Below are 22,953 nucleotides of genomic sequence, written 5' to 3'. Positions count from 1 at the left end.
AAAAATTAATACCAGCTATTTACATGAAAGGCTTTTTTATTTTCTGGATAGTTTCTGTTGTAAAATGTTGTGTGAATTTGGGGTTTTTCATTAGATTTCAAATGTAATCATCTCTATGTTATGTTTTATATTTTTAAGAGAACAAATATTTCTCTCTGTTTATAGAACTTTATTGTCTTTTTTTAAAAAACTAAGATAGTAAGATCAAGTTTAATTTTAACTTCTTTAAAAAAAAATCTTGTTTCTAGTTGGTTTTACCTTCATTTGGATGTACACTTGAGTGTGTGCTTTGATTTAAAATCTTGATATGGAAGCCTTTGGTAACTATGCTTTAAATTGTGTAAATAAATTTTTGTATCTTTGAATATCACGAGGAAAGAGTATGAATTGCTGTTTTGCTGCAAGGAACTAAGATGTGGGTGAATTGTCACCATAATTGCAGTGTCTTAAAGATTTCTCTCATTCAAGACAACTGAGGAAAGCTTTGCTCTGTTGGTACTATTACATTATTCTTGTGAGAAAAACAATTCAGGAGGAGAAAATATCCTCTAATTCTAAGTGTCTGTGAAAAACTGATTTACTGCCAGAGTTAGATTGTTTAGGGAACCTGTTTAAAGAAAGGGAGGATGAAATATCACAGCCAATAAGTTTTCCAGTTTGGTTTCTAGGGTCTACTGAGCATCAGTCAGCGCTATCCAGTTTCCTGCTCCTTTTCTTAGTTCCAGTTACTGTTTTCTGAATCTTGTGTAATTGAATAATGATGTTACACTACCTTATATTGTTTTTTGTGTCTTTGTTTTTTTTGCCAAATGTTTCTTAAGCTACTAAAATATTACTTACCAAAAATGGCAACAAAAGCAAATACCAATAACCGTATAATGCTTCATGTTATAACTTGTTAGGGAGAGGAAGAAAAGGAGGGAGGGCGGGAGGATGGGAGGGAAAGAGAGAGAAAGGGAGAGGGAGAAAGGCCAGTATTTTGTTTTGTTTTTTTCTATCTCTACTTTGATTTTTTTCTTCTTCTCCTAGTTCTTTCTAAATTACTCTTGTTAGAATTTTTGAAATTGTATGATCTTACTTTTAGAGCTCTTAGCCACCGTCAGAAGGAAGGTGGTTGTGTGTGTGTCCAGGGTCAGTCTCACATTTTGCTTTGGGGAAATAGTGCAAGCCAATTTTGAAGGTAATGCAGCTGTTAAAGAAAATACAAAAGCCAGATGACTTCATAAGTGTGTATTGAGGAAACCAGGATAAATTGTCCTTAAAACCCGCTCTCAGAAAGCCATTTTAATTGAGGTCAAAGAGGAAAAAATCGTAAGTATATCTCAATTATTTATTAGGTTTATCTCGAATGGGACCTTCACTACAGATAAACCTAATCTATAATTCCTTTACTTTTTAACCCTTGTGTTTAACCACTGTGTGGATCCATTTTACACTGAGACTGCAGAGGGTACTTCATTCTTTATGGTAGAAAAATCTTTATGACCACAAAAATTATGAAATTATCTGACTAAATTTCACTTCCATCTAAGAAATCAATTTCTGCACTTAAAAATGCTTATAATAATTTGGATAGTTTTTACTTGAATTTACAGCTAATGGGACTATTTCTTCTTACCACGTATTTGTATGTGTGAAATATGCTTTACATGGAGCTGTTTTGTCTTATGCTCTTAGCTTGTAGGTGATTCAAAATGTTACTTCAGTTTGATTGCAAATCTATTCAAACAGAAATCCCATAATGTGTGTTTTTCAGTGTGTTATAATGTCACAATCTGTGTTTTATTAACTCTGCTAAAGAAGAATTTCATTTTAGAATTAAAACCCGAGGAAAGGTGATTTATAAGCTTGTTATAACAATGGCTATGCAAGATGGATTTAATATAAAACTACTTTAGAATATTTCAAACTCCAAAATGTTGCTAAAATACTATAAAAATATCAGATTAAAAGGCAGCATACAACACATACATTTTTCTTTTTGTATATAATTTTTAAAACAGAACAAAACAAGAAAAAACTTGATGCCAACATCCCAGGATTTTCTTTTCATAAAAGCTATTTTAATGGAAGATCAAGGATTTAAAATTTATAAAATTTAAAAATATAGATGTCTTTATATACTTCTTTTATCCACATGCTCTGCTAGAAGTATTTGCATCATATATGCAGTAATCTTCAGATTAATTTATAGATATATGCTGATATATGCTGTTCAATTTAAAATTATTTAACATTTTATTGTTTACATTCTATCCATCAATTTTTTAAAGTTAAAGAATTTCTCAATTTTACTTAAGAGTAATTGTGATACCTTTGGTAACATTAGGAAAGTTTTTATACGTTTGTTGAAAATATTTTTTTACTTATATACATACACACTCATACACAAACGCATACACACACAGTGCCAAAAAAAGTATACATATTTTAAGAAAGGAAAATACTGTATTAAAATTACACTGATGCTAACCACTATGAGCATGTATTGTATGTGTATACATTTTTTGGCGCCCTCTGTGTGTGTGTGTGTGTGTATTTATATATATATTCTCTCTCTCTCTCTCTCTCTCTCTCTCTCTCTCTCTCTATATATATATATATATATATATATATATATATATATATATATATATATATATAAAATCAAGCCTAAAGGAAATTTTAACAGAAACTTTTACTAAACTTATTACACATAAATTCAACAATTATATGTCAATAAACTGAACTATCTCTATGCTATCTCTATATTATTTATTGTTAAAATTGAAAAGGTTACTTATCAATTATACTTAATAGACAAATGATATTAGGTGTACTAGAGTATGTTACACAATGATTGATAGTTATGCTTTGAAACAAATGATAGCTAATCTATGCCTGTGGCCAAATTCTTTTGAAGTTTCCTGACTAAGATGAGCTGAATTTGTTAAGTGGTAGAGGGCTGTGTTGTCTGGAGGCCTGTTGTGTTTGGCAGGTCATGATAAATGGGGAAGTTTTTCTTAACCTTGTGGCCAAAGCATTCCAATAGCTGAAAAAGGGGGGGAAAAACAAAACACCAGAAAGATATAGAAGACTTTGCCAAAAACATTAGCAAAATTTCTCTATTTAGAGGAATAGGGTCTATTCTTAAGATTATTTTTTAAGCATTATTTGTATGAGTTCATAAATCTTCACTGGAATGGAGGGAACTCTAAAGCTAAAGATTTTGATGTTTAACACTGGTAGAATTATTCTTTCCTGGTTCAGTGAGAAAACGGACAGTAGAGTTAGCAATTTGAATTTAATTGCGGTGGATGCTACCAAATTAAAATTATACTCATTAAGCACGAGGTCTTGGTTTAGAGTTGAATATTCCATTTTGGTTTTTTTGCTGTTTTAATACTACAATCTGTCTTATGACAGCCAAGACTGCAAAGAAACATGTAAACAAAAAGTATAAAGGAGACCAAGATAATATGGGTAAATGTCTCTTAGATGCTCATAGTGCACATTTGTGAGAAAACAATTCGTATTTGAGCAGAGTTGAACGAAGCTGAACACTCAAGTCTCATTTCCAAACCTGGAGGGAGTGGGGAACATTCATATGAGCTGTAACATGATATGTTAAGGCATCTTATGGTTCCTTTTGTGGCATTTTAAGTACTGTGTTACCTTTGATAGAGTCCCTTTTGGATAATAATGGAAAAACATACCGTTAGAAACAGTTTGAAAATTTCCTGAATATTTCATATAGTATATGTGGAGTTTATGGCAGGTGACAAAGAACTATGGCATAATTAAGGAGAAAATATGCTTCAGAATTTTAAAAGCTTATATAGTTTGACATTTGATTTAATAGGTCTATGCTGTCCATAAATAATTATGCTTTGTTTTCCTGAGTCATTGTTATAAGTTGATTTTTACATATATCGAAACTTGCAATGAACTCAAATAATGTGCACGCTGTTGTGACAGTTGTAGTTGATGAAGAGTTATAGCCTATAGGCTTTTTTACATTTAAAACATAATTTTTCCCCAGTGTGTAATTTTGTATGACCTTCCTCTCCCAAATCTGGATCCTGGAGGGCCTCTGCATTAAACGCCAGAAATTAAGATCTTGCCCATGGCAGCCCAATACTAGAGGGGAAAAATAATTACTACTTTATGATTTTGGTGGTGGATTTTTATTTATTAACCCTCTGCCCTTCTAGTCACAGTGTATGTGTTTATTTTGTTACTCTTGCAGTTAAAAACGGAGTATTCAGTTGTATCTTTGTACTTTATATATCACAGCTAAAGAAGGGTTATGGCAATTTTTCTTTTTCTTTGAACTGAAGTAGGTACAGACTTTCAGTTATGCTGTAGCATTCTTTCTCCTTTATAGTAAATAAGTGGTAGCTTGGGCTTTTGGAAATTGATACTTAGTGTGGGGTGGTGGGGGAGAAACTTGGGTAAGCAATGATAAAAAGGTCAAAAAGGGATACAATAAGAAAAGGGAGGAGTATAGAAATTGTCCTAACTCCATGAAAAGGATTTTACAAATATATGAATTTTAGAGCTGTAGAAATTTTGTTTCTAAGGAAGACTGACACTTTATAAAAATACTTTTAGGTTATTTAGTAATTAGATTTTTTACAAAGTCTGTCTCTAAGACTTTAGTGTTTTTGACCACCATTTGGCAAAATAGCATTTTATTTTTTTGAAAAGCCTCTCAAATTTGTATGGGCATATTAAAACGAAGATATGTTTTTAAAACTCTGTGAAAACCTTTGTGTTCCAAAGACTTTTTTTTTTATGCTTTGTGTTTTTAGGAGTCAAGAACTGAATTGTAACATATGCAAAAAATGTGAAACAGGTCTTGTTGAGAGAGATGTTTTAGTTGAAACCAGTTTAGATAGTGTCCCCCTAAATTTGTATGTTTGGGACTAGCAGCACAGCCATTCTGTGCTGCTCTTCTCAACATAAATTATATTTATTTGGCTGCACAAGTAATCATAGGATATCTCATTAAAGTGTGTATCCGTTGCTAAGTTCTAGAGTGGTATTACCTTGTAAATTTAGAAAATGAACATATATTTTTGTCACTACTCTAAGTAAATAAACATTAGAATAATTTTTTGGCAAAAGCCTCTGTTGTGAAAATTGAATGTTTTGTTGAATATTCCAACTATTATTATTTTGACTCTATTCTTAAGTTAATTTATATACCTACTTTTATATTTTCTTAGCTGTGTTATTACATGCATTCTGAAGTAAAATAGAAGAAGAGATATTTTAATTCATATTGATTTAATGCTAATGACTGGAGAACAGGATGATATGGGGAAGCCCATCAACCTCTATCAGCTGGTACAACTAATTGAACAAAATTAAATATGTTAAAAAGGGTCATCTAATTAAGATACATTAAATGAGAGCATAATTTATATTGCCAGAATAAACCTGGAATAGTTATAAGAAAATACTTTGAATTCCATTTTGTAATTTTAAAGTCAAATATGACCAACTTCTAAGTACTAGAAAATATGAAAAATGTCACATAGCAATTGATATTTCAAGAAGTCTTTGATTTTCACTAAATCAGAACCTAAAGGTAACACATTCTATTTTATGAAGCAACTATTTACAATCATTTAATCTAACTGTACGCTAATTCAAAGTTAGGCATTGATATGCCACAGTATTTGTATAAATATTGTTTATTCAGATTCACATTTTAGAGTATTCACATTTGAATTACAACTAAAGCTGACGAATATAAATTGTTGACAATAATCCTGTGTTACTTTCTGTATTTACAGAGTTTTGCATGCAATAATCTACAATATAATTTGCATTAGAAAAAAATTTATTTTCACATCTGTTTTTATATGTTGCTTTCCTTAAACAATAATGCATTCAGATCTAATTTACATTATATTTTCTACACAGTTCAGTGAAGAAATAAAGATTTTTCTTAAATACCTCCATAAAATATGTATAACAAGTTATTCATTATATTAGCAAACTTTCATTTCTCAAATTTTATCTTTGAATTACAGTTGAAGAATTGATCTTTTATTATCACTGTAGTATGTTCTAAGACTTAATCATTAAAGTTCATTTCAAAACAAAATGAAGAGTTATAAAAAAGTTCTTTGTGAAATATCTTCTTTCATTATTCAATCCTTTACATTTTTAAAATTTTCGTTAATGGTTCAGGATTTATACACAGCAAAATTAAGGAGAAAATAATTGGGATAATTGATTCCAGCTTTTTGAAAAGATGGAGGATAAGATAAAAGGAGCATTCTTTTTTGCAGATTTTTTTATGAGTTAATTATGTTTTTAATTCTTATAGAAGTTAATTCATACAAAAGATCATAAGCTGCTCAAAGCACCTTATGGTTAGAAAATTTGAAGCGTTAAGGTAATTTTTATGCTTGAATATGATCGTCAATGCAAAACATTCTAGAGATTATATTTTCTACATATATTTTCCATTGAAAGTAGTCACTATTCCCAATACCAAATCCCACATTTCTTTATAATTTATTTAAAAGGTAGTTTCTGTTACTCATGTACATACAGCCTAAATAACTTGAAGAACGAATGGTATTGTGAAATATGGAGAATTTTTTATAATTGTCTAACTAACGTAATAATACTGACCAATCTTCTCTACCTTTTTATTATGCGTTATTTTTTCTTGGCATGTAGTACTGCAAACAGTATATTCATTGTTTAACTGTTACTTATTTATCATATGTCTCCTCCATTAAGAATGCATGGTGCATGCAGGCAGGTTTTTGTTGGTCCAGGTTAGTGCTATTGAACAGAAATACAGTGCCAGCCACACACGAGTATGTATTTTAAACTTTCTAGTTGCTGAGTTAGAAAACTAAAAAGAAGCAGGGGAATTTATTTTATTTGACCCGGCAGATCTAAAATATGACTCCCTTTCTCAATATAAAAATATTGAGATATTTTACATTCTTTTTCATACTAAGTCTTGGACATCCCATGTGTCTTTTGCACTTACAGCACATCTCAGTTTAGCCACATTACAAGGTCTAAGAGCCACTTGTGGCTAGTGGCTATTTTGTTGGAGTGCTCAGGTCTAGTTCATCTCCATGCCTGAAATGGTCCCTAGTAGACCAAAGTCATTAAGTAAAGCCTTGCTGAAAGAGTGGATCCTGCTATTTCGGACGTAAAACGGCAACAAAAAACAGAATTTGTTTTTTCCACCTTTTTTGCAGTTATTAGGGTGTTGGTAGTGGTGGTGGATGCTAGAAGTATTTGGATATTTTCTTCAAAACTCCATTTCACTTCACTTATATGGACTTTAAATGTTACTAGTGGTAAAACGTGGTTACTTCAATAGTCCAATTTAAAATATTCATTTAATGGTTGCTATAAGAAATAACTAGTAGGTTCTTCTTTAGAAAGTGCTCCATGGAAACTCTTTAGAAAGAGTTTCAACTCTTAGTTTTAAAACAACCTTATAAAGCAACTCGTAGCATAGGAGAGAAAGAAAGGCTTGATGTATAGCCTTTCAGTTCTAAATCTATCCCTACTAATGCCAGCTGTGGGACATTGGACAAGTTGTTTAACCTTGGTTTTCTTTGAGCCTCAGTTTTCTCATTTGTAAATTATTTCATCCATCATATCTGTCTTCGTAGATGAATGAGATTATATATATATATATATATATATATATATATATATATATATTCCAGTACAGTGAGTGGAAAAGAATAATTGCTTAATAAGTGGCAGTGATTATTATTATGATGTAATAAAAATTGAACTTTTAAGTATTAAGACATTTTAATCTTCATTTTAAACATTTCAGTTTATATGTTTATGAATTCTAGGTTCTTAACATATACTGGTTAACATGCCCTCGTAAATCTGGATTTGAAGTTTATGCACCACTTGCTTACAGATTATTCTTTCTGGTTCTCAATATTGTCATCTGTGAATTGGGGGAAAAAATAGTATCTGCCTAAACATGGTGCCTGGCATATAATAAACACTCAAAAATTTTAGGTATTATTCATTAATTCATTTACTCAAAAAATTCAGTTTTTTGATATTTTTATGTTTATTATATACTAATGGGTTTCTTAAGATATTTTAACTTTTCATTCTTTTTCATCTTGCTTTGATGTGGCATGTGCTTTCATAACATTAAGTAGGGTTAAAATTCACATTAGTTCAGCCAATTAAATGTATTTAATATGATTCGTCTTTTCCCTCTTGGCATATTTTTTCCTCACCTCCTTGTGTGTCTTACAAAAACTAGGATTTGGTTTTAAATTGTGGGCATGAAATTCTGCCGCATTTTTTGGCCTGCTTGTTTCAACTTTCTTCAAAACAAATTCAAACCTGAATTGGTAGTCATTGAAGATGGAAGGATTTATATATTTTGTAATAATATTCTTTTTTCAATAGCATATATGTTTCAGCAGTCACCATTTAATGAAGTGTTTTTGATCTCTCAAATGGAAGGGTGTGTTCAAATTTAGGTAAAACTTTCCATTTGGCTTCTAATTCCGTGTTCAAGACACTATAAACATATAACTTTCTTAATGATTAATTTAACTTTTCTCCATCAATTCAGAAATAAGGTAGAATTTTGAGGTATTTTAAAAACATAAGTTAACATTGTTTTTGCTCTTTGGTTTTACTAAAATTTCTTTTCAAGGACAGATTAAAAGTTCAGGTCATATTCTACTTTATACTTTGCCTCAATCAATAACAATATTCTATCAATTCTGTGTCAGAAATATCTGTCAAAAACATCCTCTCAACTCTTTCCCCATGGCTCCTCTCTTAATTGAGGCCTTTACCATCTCTCACCAATGGACTGAATGATTCACTTAGTAAACTAGTACCTTAGCTGTTCGGGCTGCTTCACAAAATACCACAGACTGGGTAGTTTATAAACAGCATAAATTTACTTCTCATAGTTCTGGAGACTGGACAGCCCAAGGTCAAGACACCAGCATAGCGGTGTCCAGTGGGAGCCTGCTTTCCGGTGCATAGCCAGTGCCTTGCTGTGTTCTGGTTGGTACAAGTGCCAGGGAGCTCTGTGGGGTCTCTTTTCTGAGAGCATTGATCCCATTCGTAAAGACTCCCCTTTCATGACCTAAGCACCTCCCAAAGGCCCCACTTCCTCATCTTTGGGGGTTAGAATTTCAACAGATGAATTCTGGGGGGTGGGGGCATAAACATTTGGACCATAGAAGGAAGCATGGACCTAAGTCTAGGGATGTAGTGATGTACAAAATCAATGCCATTTCTCCTTTTATGGAACTTATACTTGCTCTCCTGTTGCATTAGGCTGTTGTCTGTTTTTCATCCCTTACCTGGTCCTCCTTCCACATTATCTTCTATATCATCTCTACTCAGTCTGTTTCTTAAAACCCTTAAATGATCTTCATTGGCCAAAAATTATAGTCCAAATTCTTTACCATCTATAAGGGCTTAATATGGTTCCTACGGCAAACCCCGTGATGTTGAAATACCTGACTTTCTCCAAATTCAGCCTTTAAGGCCTGTATCCTTTAATACTTGGCTCAGAAGCCAATTCCTTTGTTGCTGTCCCCATTTCCTCTGGCTGGGGTAGATTGTCATCTGAACACCCACAACCCTTGCAGACCTCTCCTATAGTAGTCATGATATCCTAAATGTTATTCTTCCCTCATTTGACAATGAACAAATGAATGAAACCCCTAAAAAGAATCACTTTGAATAATGCACAGTTCTAACAATATTCAAAAGAATATGTCTTCTTCAATCTTTTATCCTATAGTTATAAGCTATAAATCCGGGGCTCTATGGGTACTGAGTAGTAAGTAATCAATAGATGTGTTCTCTGCCATTGCAATTACCATTTTGAGGGAAAAGAAAGAATAATCAGAACTTTCTAGTAATTGTTTAGAGAACGATGCTTTGCATAGCCATAGGTATTGTTTTTTGAGCCATAGTAAGTGTGTCTGGTTCTGACTCTTGCTTGGTGTTATACACATATATGTAGTTTGCCTGTGTGGTCTGGAGTTCCTTCAGTCAGTCCCAAAGTCAAGTCATCATAGTCTGGAGGAAAGTGACATTTACTTTGAGGTGATTTCTAGGTATTCATTGGGCAGTTCATGTATGTTCTTGTTGTAAATCACAGGAAAGAACCAGTGGGAAAGAAGGGTTTCTTTCTGGTACCCTTCCTTTTTGGTTTTTGTTTTTCTTGGACACATTTTAATGAACCTAAGACTTTTGTGGGTTTTGTAGTGAATTTTATGTTGACATTATAAGAAAAGTTTTTTTTTTTTTCTTTTCTATTTTTATTTTTAACTATTACTCTTGGAAACATTTCTTCACCCTTCCAGTTCGTGGTGCTGAGTTCCACGTTAACGGCACAGAAAATGTTACAAATAGAATAGGATGATACTCTCTTTGCTGATCAGTCTTATTTTCATATTCTATGAATGTATACACAGGAGGTAAAAGAGAGTACAATTAATCAAACAATTGGTTTCCCACATTATAAAAATGTTTGGGCTTAGAATCGGTAGCAAAAGACGTAGATTTTTGAAAGTGTGGGATTTTGTGTGTGTGTTTTTTCTTGTGAGTCAGAGGAGGAAATAACTAAATTGCTAGAAAGACAATGCTGTATCTTTGACATTCACAACTTACTCTTAAGTGATGCCACTTGCATTGCAGTTCACACCCATGATGTATAAGCAGTAGACTTATTTTTCACTTCCAAGGTGCTTATTGGAATTTAGAATGTCTTGTATTCTGTAGGTTGCATAAATTGACCGTGGCAATATAAATGCCCAGAGTATATGACAGTGGACTTAGAAATGTGTATTGTTAATGCTCCCCTTTCATGACAAGGGATTCATATATTAACAAGGGATTTTTGAAATTGAGTCTACTCAATTAAGACCATAATAATCAAACATAAGTATCTGTACTTGTGGTTAAATTGTGAAAGGCGATGGATTTGCACTTCACCTTATTTTAGAGAATGTATTACACTCTATTGTCCAGAAATGGATAGCATGTTCTCGAAGTAAAAGTTATTTTCATTCTTTCCCTTTTGTGGGTTAAAAACCACGAAGTTGAAATATGGTCTGCAAAACATACTGCAAATATATGTGAGAAGTCTGTGAGCAATGCCGAAACTTAATTAATATGCTGAGAAATATATAAAACATACAGCCACTGGATTGAGAAAATGAAAATTAATATATGAATGTTTGAGCTAACACTGTGCTTTGCCCCCAGACCCTGGTGTTTATTATTGTGTGCTTTAGTACGACAAAGAAGCAGCATCGATTGGAAAAACATTTCTTAGTGGATTGAGAACAGTATGGCTTTCTAGTTGCTAAGTGGGAAACCTGGTTCTTTGGTTTCTTTGTTCTTAGTTAAGCTAGTCCCAAGCTATTTTAGCTTGAACATTTTATATACTAATGGAGTCTAGGGAAGTACCTTTGGCAGCTGTTCATGGGAAAATAATGAAATACACTATTTAGTACTGCATGCTGCCGCTGTAAAATGTGGGGAGTACTTTATAGAGATCATGGTGAGCAAAGCTGTACCCACGTTAAGTTTAACAAGTGTGTGAACCCGAATGAGGAAGTTGTATTTTCCTAGGAGAATAACTAGTACTCTTTTCTTACAGGTGAAGAAAACGTGCACAGAATCAGATGTTTCAGAACCTCCGAATTCCAGGTACAGTAAAATAGAAGCCAAGACTGTCTAAGAAAAATTGCAATTTTAGAGAACTAGTAAGATGTTATATTCCAAACGCAACTGTGATTTGAAACATTGAGTTTTTTTAAAAACTTATGTGTATGGAAATTGTATATTATCCTGGCTAAGGTGCCATTAATCACAATGTTTATAAAAAAGGACAATGATTAGAAGTCAGCTTTAAAGAATAAGAGTAGAAACATCACTAGAAATACTTGAAAACATCTTTCCTTAGCATTCATTATTTTACATTCACCTTAATTTTTCTTGCTAATCTCTTCTTATCATGTAGTCACGTCTGAAATTTTGCCACAAACTGAATACCTTTCAAATCTATGTTTACCAAATAAAATACTATGATATTTATTTTTCTTTTCAGTCAAACATTGCTAGATTTTACAAATGATAACAAATTGGAAAAATCAAAATGAAACTTGACATTCTCTTTTTGGTTCTTTGGAACCTGTAGAAATGATAAATTAAAGTGGTCAGGCTGCAACATACAGGAATTTTCAGTTGTTTGTGGTTGGAACAGATGCCCAACAGATTCTTCTCAGGCCTATACATTTTCATTTCAAAATCCAGAGCCTCAATTTTTAAATGGATAAGTGAAAGTATTGTAAATACCATTACCATAATAAACACATATCCTTAATTCAATATGAGTGATACACCTTAACCTACTGCATTAAGAAATATGTATTTAAGGGTGAGATGGGACTTCGTTTCTTTAATTCTACGTGTTCCAGCATATGATGTATATAGTGATTTTCTTGGTATGATCAAACAATATAGATCTAGGCAAAATGTGAATGACTGCTATATATTCTTTTTGGACAGCAAGTGTATATTGTACAGTCCATTTACTGTTTAAGTAACCCTTTGTTTTGTGCAGCATGATATTTCTGTAAGTAATTCCTATACATATATTAAAATGATTGTATATGGTCTTTCCTTTTGGGTCATCAAGAGTATATAATATACTATAAAATTTTTGACAATTTGGTCATTTTTCTTTATAATTAGGTATCAAAATAGATCCAAATAGTTTTAGCTTATTGGTGCATTAGAAAGTGGATAAGTCATTACATTTTTTCCTACAAAGCGGAGTAATTCCAGGATGCATGGAGAGAAGGAAAAGCCCAACCTCTATTTCTTACGGGCATTTCCTTCCTAATTATTTCACTGACCTCTGTGAGTGACCTACCTATGGCTTGTTATTTAAGTAATTAGATAATATTTTTTGAAACAGCTGGTCTTCGGGGTTAGTCAAAAAAACAGAACAATATCATCATCCTTGTTTTTAATATTATATTTATCATGATTTTAAAAATGTTTCACCCTTCAGGCCACTCAGGATTTTTGGACAGTATTATGCTTATATAAATTTTAAAGAAAGAGAAAGCCCCCAAACTGACTGTGTTCTCAATTGATATCAATAAGTCAGAGAAGAAACAGAGAAAGGTCAGAGCTCAGTGTATTTAAACATAGAATGAGATCATTCTTTTTATCTAGCAAATCCCAGTTTATGTGGCCTTCAAAGTACAATTTTATATTTAAGGCAAATAATGGTTATTTTAAAAATACTATTTGAAATAACCATATCAATAACCATTTTATATTAATCTATCTATATATTGTATTATATTATATTACATTATATTATATTATATATGATATATATTAGTTGAAAAGTAGCTTGACATCCTGGAAACCAGCAGTTGGTTACTGTGGATTAGCTGCTTCTAAAAGTTTCCTACTCTGTAATAAAACAGATAAAATTAGACAAATCAATTTCTAAGGACTCTAAGGCTTTGTAATATCAAAAACAAACAAATAAACAAAATCCTTACTTATTAATATTCAAGAGGGAAAGGCCTTTACGATGACCTAGAATCATTTATCCGTTCAAGGTTACCCAAACATTTTGATAGTGGCTGGTCTCATCTTCTAACTTCCAGTGCAAAGGTCAGTCTTCACACCCTAATAGTACTGGTGACATAAAGATGTGGCTATTCCTGAATTCTCTGTTTATTCACAGGTATTAGATATTGGAGTGCCAAAACTAGCACTTAGTTTGTGCAATGATGGAATACTAAGAAGAGAATAAAAATACACTAAAGAACATTCTGCACAAAAAGCATACAATAACTTACTGAATAATCAATGAATCAAGGAATGCCAAAAAACCAGTATTTATTATATGCATTTATTGAGATTTAGTTTTGATAACCTATTTTAAATGCCTTTATTATAGACATGAGGCAGCATTACTTTAGCATATACATACATGGCTACATTATTTTTTGCTCATTAAGAACCACAAACATTTATCTATTCTCCTTTTCTCTCCCCCCATATGTGTGTATGCATGAGAGAGAGAGAGAGAGAGAGAGAGAGAGAGAGAGAGAGAGAGAGAGAGAGAGAGAGAGAGAGAGACACTAAGAGCCCCGGGCTAGATAATTCTATTCTAAACAAATCTAGAGTAAATAACTGAGCTCCAAATGAAATACTGTATCAGCATAAAATGTATGTGAGCTGGAGACCACTGCCTTATAAAATGCTGCCTCACGTGGAACCTAAAGCTAATGTCATTCATTTATTTAGCTAACTTTATGGTGTGTTGGTTTTGGATATGAAAAGATTAGAATAAATGCAGATGGAAAGTGTTTTTACAGTAGGGAAGTAATTAAATTGGGTGTGGAGAATTTGTCAGGAAAATTCTTGGAGTGACATATGTGTATCAGCAAATTCTTTGTCTTGCTTGGCCTTAATTCCTCTTCTGGAAAGAAACGTTTGGGCTGCAGATGTGACTGGTAGGTTGGAAAAAGAGAATTTACAAACCCATGCAATGTAAGTCAGGTAAAAATGTTTTTCTGAGAAACAACATTGTGTGTACGTAAAGTAAATGTCAGACATTAGGGACAGAATTTTCTGAGGTTCATAAACTGTGTCGAATTTGATGTCACATGGAAAGGACTAGCACATGTGTCAGAAAAAAAATTGGCATTTCTCTTTTTTTTTTCTTACTTTACTCTGTGTTGTTTACCATGTCCAGAATATAGTATGATTGGCCTTTGTTCCTAAAATTAATGTTAATTATGAAATGGGTACATAAGGAGGTGAAAATTTACATTTTTCTCATACTTTACCATACCCTAAAATTGTCTGTTACTAGATAGATCATCTTAAAACATAAACTAAAATATTTTATGTTGATTTTTAATAGTCATGCTGAATTTATTTGTGTAGATTTGACATCATTTGAATCATCACTGAAAATACATTGATCTTGTTTAAGTTTGCTATCATAGACAGCTCCTAGACAAATGAAATTAATAGCAGAAGTTTCTATGAGTCTCACATTTTTTAAAGAATTCTTCTACTTTTAAGTCCTTTTTATTTCTGATAACAGGTGAGGAAATTATTGTGTTCTTTAATTGCATTCTTGGCAAATACCTTAGAGTGCCTATATATTAAAATAGTCCACGTGATATCGGAATGATTTCTTTGGCAAAGTTTGGTTACTCTTTACATTTTCCTTTTGGGGCCACTAACTAGCAAAACATTTTCACCAGTATAGAGATCAAGAACATAGAAAGAAAATAAAACTCAAATCAGATAATTTTGTGTTAAACTCATTCTGTTAATTAAGGAGTGAATGGAAATAATAATTTTGGCAAAATTGGGCTGTGAAGTGACTTCTAGGAATTATATTAGTTCTTTTCCTGTTATTGCTTCATCTCCTTTTGGCCATGGTGCCACCAGTAGATTACAGGAGGGAAGCTAAGAGAGAGGACAGGAAGTACGAATGGTCGTACAAGCGAAGACAGTTTTCTCATGTGAAGAGTGAAAAATGATTCTGTGGATAATGGTGAGGGTGAACTCTTCCCCACTTTATAAGTTAAAGAAGTGGAGTTTGCTGAGAAGTTAATGGTTACCTGGAATCCGCAAAGCCTTGGCTGTGTGCTGTGTGTTCTTGTCCTATGTCCTAACTTGACAATTATCAAGAGAAAGGCAGAATGACTCTCCACCTTTTAAAGAAACGTTGGAATGAATCTCAATTTAATATCTAATATTTCAGTGAGCCTCAGGAAGTTTATCTATTCAGTGTCTATGTGTAAAAGCTTTAAAAAGGCAACTAATGCATCCTAAAAATTGACACTAAGAAGTGTGTCATTTGATTAATGCCTGCTTCATTTACTACACTACAAGCTCCACAAGGTTAGAGATTGTATCTGGGTTTTTTGTTGTTCCCTGTTGTATCATTAGTGTACAGCTCAGGCCCTAGCATGTAGCAGGTCCTCAATACATACCTGGTAAGTAAGTAAGTCAATAAATAAACAAACAAATAAACAAATACAAATCTAGCTTGCAGTCTCTCCTGGAACTTCTCTTGTAACCACAAATCTATGACACAGTTTTATTAGGGATTTCTCTGCCATCACAAACATCTCTTGTAAAAAGTACATAATTACTACATTCCATCCTCCAGTGTCTTTTCTTACCAGTGATAATTTTCTCAGTTGCCCTTCCTCAGAACTTTAGTCTGACTTATTCCTTCTTTCCTTTCCCAGATCCTGGTGGTCATCAAGGTGTATTTCATTTTTCTTTGCTATGTTTTGAATCTCTTTGTCCTGTTCCATCCCACTGCCACTAGGAAAAAAGTTCTAGCTCTCAATTCCTGAATTAGTACAAATCTCCATGTGGCTTCCTAAAATGTAGACCTTGCCTTTCTAGTCTTCTAGGCTGTTGGACGACACTTTCTTAATAACACTTTCCATATGGGGTTCCCCTGATCGATGATCAAACTGATAGTGCTTATTAGACATTTAAAGTATACACAGAAGCATGAACAAATAACCTTAAAAACAGAATTGCATGCAAGAGGTAAGAAATGAGGGCATGTACTGTCCATGACTAATTGATGTCTACAAGAGGTCAGGGATTATTTGGGCTACATGTTATCCAGTCTCCTGTCATCCTTATTATAATCTAATGGATGTTCATGTACTCCCATGTCATAGTCTTTCTTCAGTTCTAAGCTGACATAAGAGAACATGAATCTAACATGGACCCCAGAAAGTACATTCCAGAGCAAAACATACCAGTTACATAGGTACTTTGATTTTCCTTATTTTCTTCTCCTGCCCCCATTTCCTACATAGACTTTAGAGTAAAATCAGATACTGTGTGGCTACCCCAGAGTATCTATTTTAGGGCAGTTCTACAGGTGAGTTCATTTCCCAAGCGGAATGGAGGAGAATGGCATCACCAGAGAGGAGCTTCGGCCCCGAGCACGCTGGAGCGGAGTGGCCGGGAAGAGTTTCATGAAAGATTTAGGGACATAGCTGAAGGTCGAAGAATAGATAAGATTTGAAGAAATGGGGGAAAGAGAACCCACAGTGAGGCACAAAAAAAGGACTAGAAACTGAAATTAAAAGTATCTTTTATGTATAACGAATAGTCCCACTTGATTCATGTGGAGAAATAGTAGATTGGAAAATAGGAAAGTTAGCATAAATTGTGGCTGGCTTTGGTTCCTGTTTGTATTAGGACCCTTGTTGGTTGTAGCTACCAATGTGAACCAGTTTAAGCAGAAATGGGGAGGGTGTTTTTGTTTGTTTGTTATTGTGTTGTTTTGATTTTAAACAAGTGTATACATAATAGAGAACTTGAGGAGAGAGGGCTTACTGGATCTCCTAAGGTCTGAGGGTGAGGGGACTGCCTTGTCTGCCTGAAACCTGGCTGCTAAACCACTTCAATGCCTTTATCTCTCCTTATGAATATTGGCTGAGGGGACTTACTTTTTCTCCAGGTCCCACTATAGGAAGAAAATGTCCATGTAACACTGCTCCTGGCTTTATAATTTTCATCTCTTTAGACACCCAGACAACAGAACCTCTCTTTTTTTTCTTTATCTCATTCCACTTTTCCAGAGGAGGTAATGGTATCAGAGACACAGAATCGCAAAACAGAAACATGGCTTTCAGGAGCCCCCTCTGGGAACATATGAAGCAGGACTGAGAAGGAGAAAGGATGCTGAGCAGATACCCCAACAAGTGCCCTCTCTACTCTGTACCTCTGCCCAGGATATTAAACCCATCTGTTGTATCCAACACCCCTTCCCCAAATCCTTCATTTTATATAACCCAGCATATATCACGCTCCCCTTCCCTAATTAGATACAACTCAGTGGTTATCCATTTGGGGCTTGATTTCATAGGTCAGACTTCTACAAACTATGATCTACAATGTAGAGATTGCTTGAGAGAGCTTTAAGTGGAATGGCAGCCAAACTTCCAAGTAAGAGGAGCTCTAGTCACCTCTTTCTGTAAACACTTCTACTAATTTTTTGTTCTTCCTGTCCCCATCCAAGTGGACCAGCTGCTATTCAATGGACCCAGTCTTCTTTTCTGCTCTCAATTACCAATCCAAATGTAAATTGTTTTCTCCATTTCCTGTGATTAATCCAGCTGATAAAAAATTGACTGATGAATGCACTTCATACTGCAGTTTAAATTACTTGCCTTTTTGGAGATAATTTTGCCAAAACAAGCATCTAGGTTTGGACTTTTCATTTTTTAAAACCAACTCTCAAACACTCCCAAATAAATATAATCAGTAATCAATAACCTGGAGTCCAAACATGAAATCTTGACAATCTGTCTTTACAGACATTGGGAGGTCACCATTAGATTTCTGATCAGGTAATAATAACATGATTAAAATTGTATCTGTGATGACAGATCAGCCATGGCACAGAGACAGGGAAACTAGCTATCAGACTTACTTAAAAAGCCTGAGAGACATTGAGTAAATTATTATTGTTTTGGGGAGACATTATACATTATTTTTTTCATGGTTTTAACACATTTTCCCAATTTTCTACATTGTGTATGTATTTGTTTTTTGTCTTGAGAACAAATACACACACACACACACACACACACACACACACACACACACACATATAATAGACACTTGACTTGAAATAAGCATGGTGGCAGTGGGAAGGGCCTGGCTTCTTCTTCCTGGCAACTTACGTTATTTTCTAAAGATGAGAAAAATGCCTGATTTCCCCACGTGTATTAGTGATGAATTCCAGAGAATGGCTATGTTCCTGGTCAACCTCTCATACAGTAAACTGAGTTCCTCTGAAGTCTTTATGGTGAATAATATGAAACAGACTTTCTGGAGACTGGTAGCTGCTTTGAATTAATTTGGTCAGAATAACACATCACATAAAGTAGCATTTGTTTAGTGACTTTTATCCAGAGGATCTAAGGAGTTACGGCACGACTCTATTTTGCATCATAGTGATAATTAAAATTATTATGGATGGGGCAGCAATAGTCTCTGAGTATGTACCATGCTGGCTGATGGTCTGCTTAGGAATGACTGAGCTGCATAAATCCTTTCGGTTATTCTGGATATGAGGTATCTTTGGTGCAGAGTTTTAAACTCAGTGTGAATAGAGACATGGGAGCTTTGGGGGGCTGTCTTCACGTAGGGCCAAATTAAGGTGGGAAGAAACAAAAGGATCTTACAGTTTTTCTTTTCAGCAGTTCAATTATAGGAACACTTATTCTTGTCCTTAAATTTACTATTATTGGACATGTACTATGTGTCAGGCACTGGTCTCCGTGTTTGAGATACTTCAGTGAACAAAACAGAAGCATACATGATGATGGAATATGTTAGGAGATGATAAATACTAGGAACTAAGACAGGATGACAACTATTGGGTAAAGGCAGGTTGTGATTTTAAAGTGGGTGATATTTAAACAAAGACTTGAAGGAAAAGATGGAGTAAGCCAAGGAGAGGGCTGGGCAAAGTGCATTCCCTCAGGGAGGAGCCACTGCAACCGGCCCTTCAGTGGAAGTCTGCATGGCATGTTCAGTCAACAGCGGGAGGACAGTGTGGCCAAAATGGAATGAGCCTAGAGTTTCAAATCTAAAATAGCAATATTCTAGAAAAAGCTACTATTTCCGCTGCCAATAATGTTTTCTTGACTTATTGGTTATAGTCTCTGACAGGCATCTCATCCATCACTGCTACAAGGTGGAATTGATCCAGCCAGGAACAGCTCTCTGCTATATCATGTACATCCTTCAAGACCAGGGCTCTCAAGCCTGATCAGAAAGCTTCAAGCTTCTTCACCAGCAGAGCTCAAATGCCGGAAGGCTGTTTTTGTTTGTTTGTTTGTTTTGTTTTGTTTTGTTTTTGAGTAATACCCTTGAAGTTTTAGCTATAAATATGGAAGAGGACATAGTAAGGATTCTAAAAAGTTGATCTGTAAAGGTACAGATATTCTGCTTATTATCTCACATTTAAATCATCACATCTCAGTTGTCTTAGCAACCTACACAGTGTTCTCATTTGGTTTTCAATAAGCCAATGGATGAATGGATTCTTTGTTCATGTGTTTATGAATTTCTATCACCTGATACTTGATGTCTTTCTGGCATGTTTACTATGCCAATAACTGTCTTTCTATTCTTAAAATTCATGTAATTAAAGTTAAACTCTAATTTTTATAAAAATCTAAATTTCTAATGAGAAAATATCGAACATAAGAATAGTTGGAAAAAACATACATAAGTTTATATGGTAAAAATGCTTTCATTTTAATTGTAATTCATTTCCATGGCAGACTTGGCAAACTGAATTTTCTAACAAAGTTCACCCACACAGGTGTATTTGTGAACTACAAAGAAAGAAAAAGACCTGATGACAAACCTAGATGTTACAGAGTTGATTCCCTCAAACTCACATGCTTTATTCTCTCAAATGCTGTCGCAGAGCCTATTTTCTCTTACCTTACACATAATTCTAAAGTTTTCAAGGTGATAGGTTATTAAGGTAGATGTAGGCATGTTTACGTGCCATAGTGAGCAAACGCAGTAGACTGCCTGAGTTCAAATCCCAACTCTTTGACCTTGAGCAAACGACATCACTTCTCTGTGCCTCAAATTTCCTCACTGTAAAATGGGGATAATACTATGTTATCTCGTGCCCTTTATTATCCCATAGTCCTTTACTTTAAGGACTAAATGGAGGCATATATGGAAAACACTTAGGGAAGCACCTGCCACATATTAGGTCAATTCAAATGACAGCTCTTATTACAAAAATGCATAGTGATAGTATTGATAAGTGACAGTCTAACAATAAAAAGGAAACCAGAAAAATAATGAAACGTAAATGTAAGAATGCAAAATGCTTAGTGATGTGGGGTGTTTTGGCATTACTGCCCGAAGCCCTGTCTGCTGTAGCAATCTCTGAGTGCATTGGCACGCCTTAGTAGTACAGGGTAGCGATTCTCAGTAGTGTAGATTACCTTGATTCTCTAAGTGAAAGTTAAATTATGTTTAGCATCATAATGCATTTGGGAATTATTTCTATGTGAAATGATTTCATTTTAAATGTGCTATTGCTTAAAATGATGCACATCTCAGCCAACCAGAGAATCGGACTAAAACTTCAGAATCGTTCTTTGAAGATTCTGGATAACTGAGGTTTTGTAGAATTATTTATTTTTCACATTAGTAAGAGCAACTCAGTGTCCGGACTGTTTAGGGATTTGTTTCAAGCCAGTTCAGGTACCTAACACAGTACTCGACACATTGTAGGAAAGCAATAAATACTTATTATATGAATGAATGAATGGGCAGCTAGTTTTTACTTGTTTTTGTGAGAGTTCTTCGTGTCTTTATTTACACTGTTCTCATTACAATATGCCATATAATAATTAATAAGACTTAAATGTCATTTGTAAGCAAGGTCAAATTTAAGAGAGACCTCTAAGACAACCCAAGTAGGGTATTCTACACCCCAAGTTGCCCCAAGTACCATTCCAATTTACAGCTGGTGTCACGGTGTCCAATCTGGATAGAGACTTTGAAAATCCCACTTTGCATGATAAATTTTATGTTTACTATAATGAAAATCATCATACCCTTACAATACTTTTCGAGACAGAAATGTAACAATCATTCTCTCTTTCTTCATCCATCCCTCCTTCTCTCCTTTTTCTTCCTCTCTGTCTTCCTCTCTTCTTTCTTATGACAATACTATAATGGGGTGCTGCACTGTTATCTTTAAAAGCAACAGAATATGTGTGAATGTTGCTTGAAACAAAAGTTCACTTAGGAAATAATGGTTCTATTTTTATAGACTTGACTCAAATAGGAAGCTCCTCTGTTATGTTGTCATGTGATTAATTTGTAGAAATTCCGTACCTCTCAAAAATAACACCATCTTTTCAAGAACACGCAGAGTCTTATCGATGAAGTGATGTCGTCCTTTATAATTTATCTCCCCATGTTACTCATTCTCTCCTTTTTAAATTATTCTTCAGATGGAAGATCCAGAGTCTCATCTAATGGGAATGGTAGATATCATGCTAGTGCCTGGGAAAAAGATGATTAATGTGATTTGGCAGAACACCAAGGCACATGCCCCACACCCTCCATGTGGCAGCTGTTATGGGGGAGACTGCTGGCTTTAGAAGGGAGCATCATGACTGACATTGAATGGGAAACAAAACAGGCTCCTGTAGCTCAGGCACTGACTTTACATATTCTTAAACATAATGTTTCATATGTAATCTTAGGGTAGTAACCATCCTAGTCTTCTTGTTATTTTTTGTTATTTGCTTTAAAGAGAAGCAATGACAATAACCATGGGGTAGAGAAAAAAATGAGGTGTGTATGTGTACAACATGACTGGAAATATGGATGACCCACCAGTTCCTTCCAAGCGGGGTTGAAAGAGTCAATTCTTTGTTACGCAGGCCCTACCTTTTGCGGGACTGTTCGAACCTGACTTCTTCCAAACCTCAGTAGTAGCCCCAGTCAGTGGAGAGAACCCCAGAATTCCTGGTCTGTTTTCAAATACTCCCCAGGTAACAAGTAGATACCTGATTATGGTCAGAGGCGACTACTGTGTATCCTGAATGTTCGTATGTGTCTTGTGGACTGAAAAAGCTTTGAGAAAGACATTGCTTTGAAAATGATGCTGGTAAAGACAAACTTCTCAGGGCCCAGAATGAGTCACTCAACTTTGCTGGAAAAAGAAACAGTTAGCCCCTGTCATGGCTCTTAGAGACACTCGACCTTGGAACAAGGGCAGCAATGTGAGAGGATAGGTAACAAAGCACAACCCATCAATACCTAGAAAACAACTTAAAGTCAGTGTCCTAATAACATCATTTGACTGTAGGTACT

General features: G+C 34.3%; 1 protein-coding gene across 15 annotated transcripts in view; it reads left to right on the top strand.

Annotated features, from left to right (window-relative positions):
- Positions 1-22,953, top strand: part of EYA4 (EYA transcriptional coactivator and phosphatase 4) — a 287,111-nt gene that overhangs the window by 154,734 nt on the left and 109,424 nt on the right. For 14 of the 15 annotated variants that reach the window (XM_019732796.3, XM_019732795.3, XM_019732792.3 and 11 more), the window contains one exon: positions 11,651-11,700. In XM_019732796.3, coding sequence (XP_019588355.1) covers positions 11,651-11,700 — 50 coding nt within the window. Of the gene's footprint in view, positions 1-1,060; positions 1,312-11,650; positions 11,701-22,953 lie in introns of those variants that run through there. The other variant, XM_074333604.2, reaches the window with a different exon arrangement.

This window comes from Rhinolophus sinicus, chromosome 2 (genome assembly GCF_057876585.1).
Source record: "Rhinolophus sinicus isolate RSI-liver-muscle chromosome 2, RSI-T2T, whole genome shotgun sequence".
Taxonomy (NCBI): domain Eukaryota; kingdom Metazoa; phylum Chordata; class Mammalia; order Chiroptera; family Rhinolophidae; genus Rhinolophus; species Rhinolophus sinicus.
Note: the sequence above shows the minus strand (reverse complement) of the source record. Positions and strands in the feature narration are given on the sequence as shown.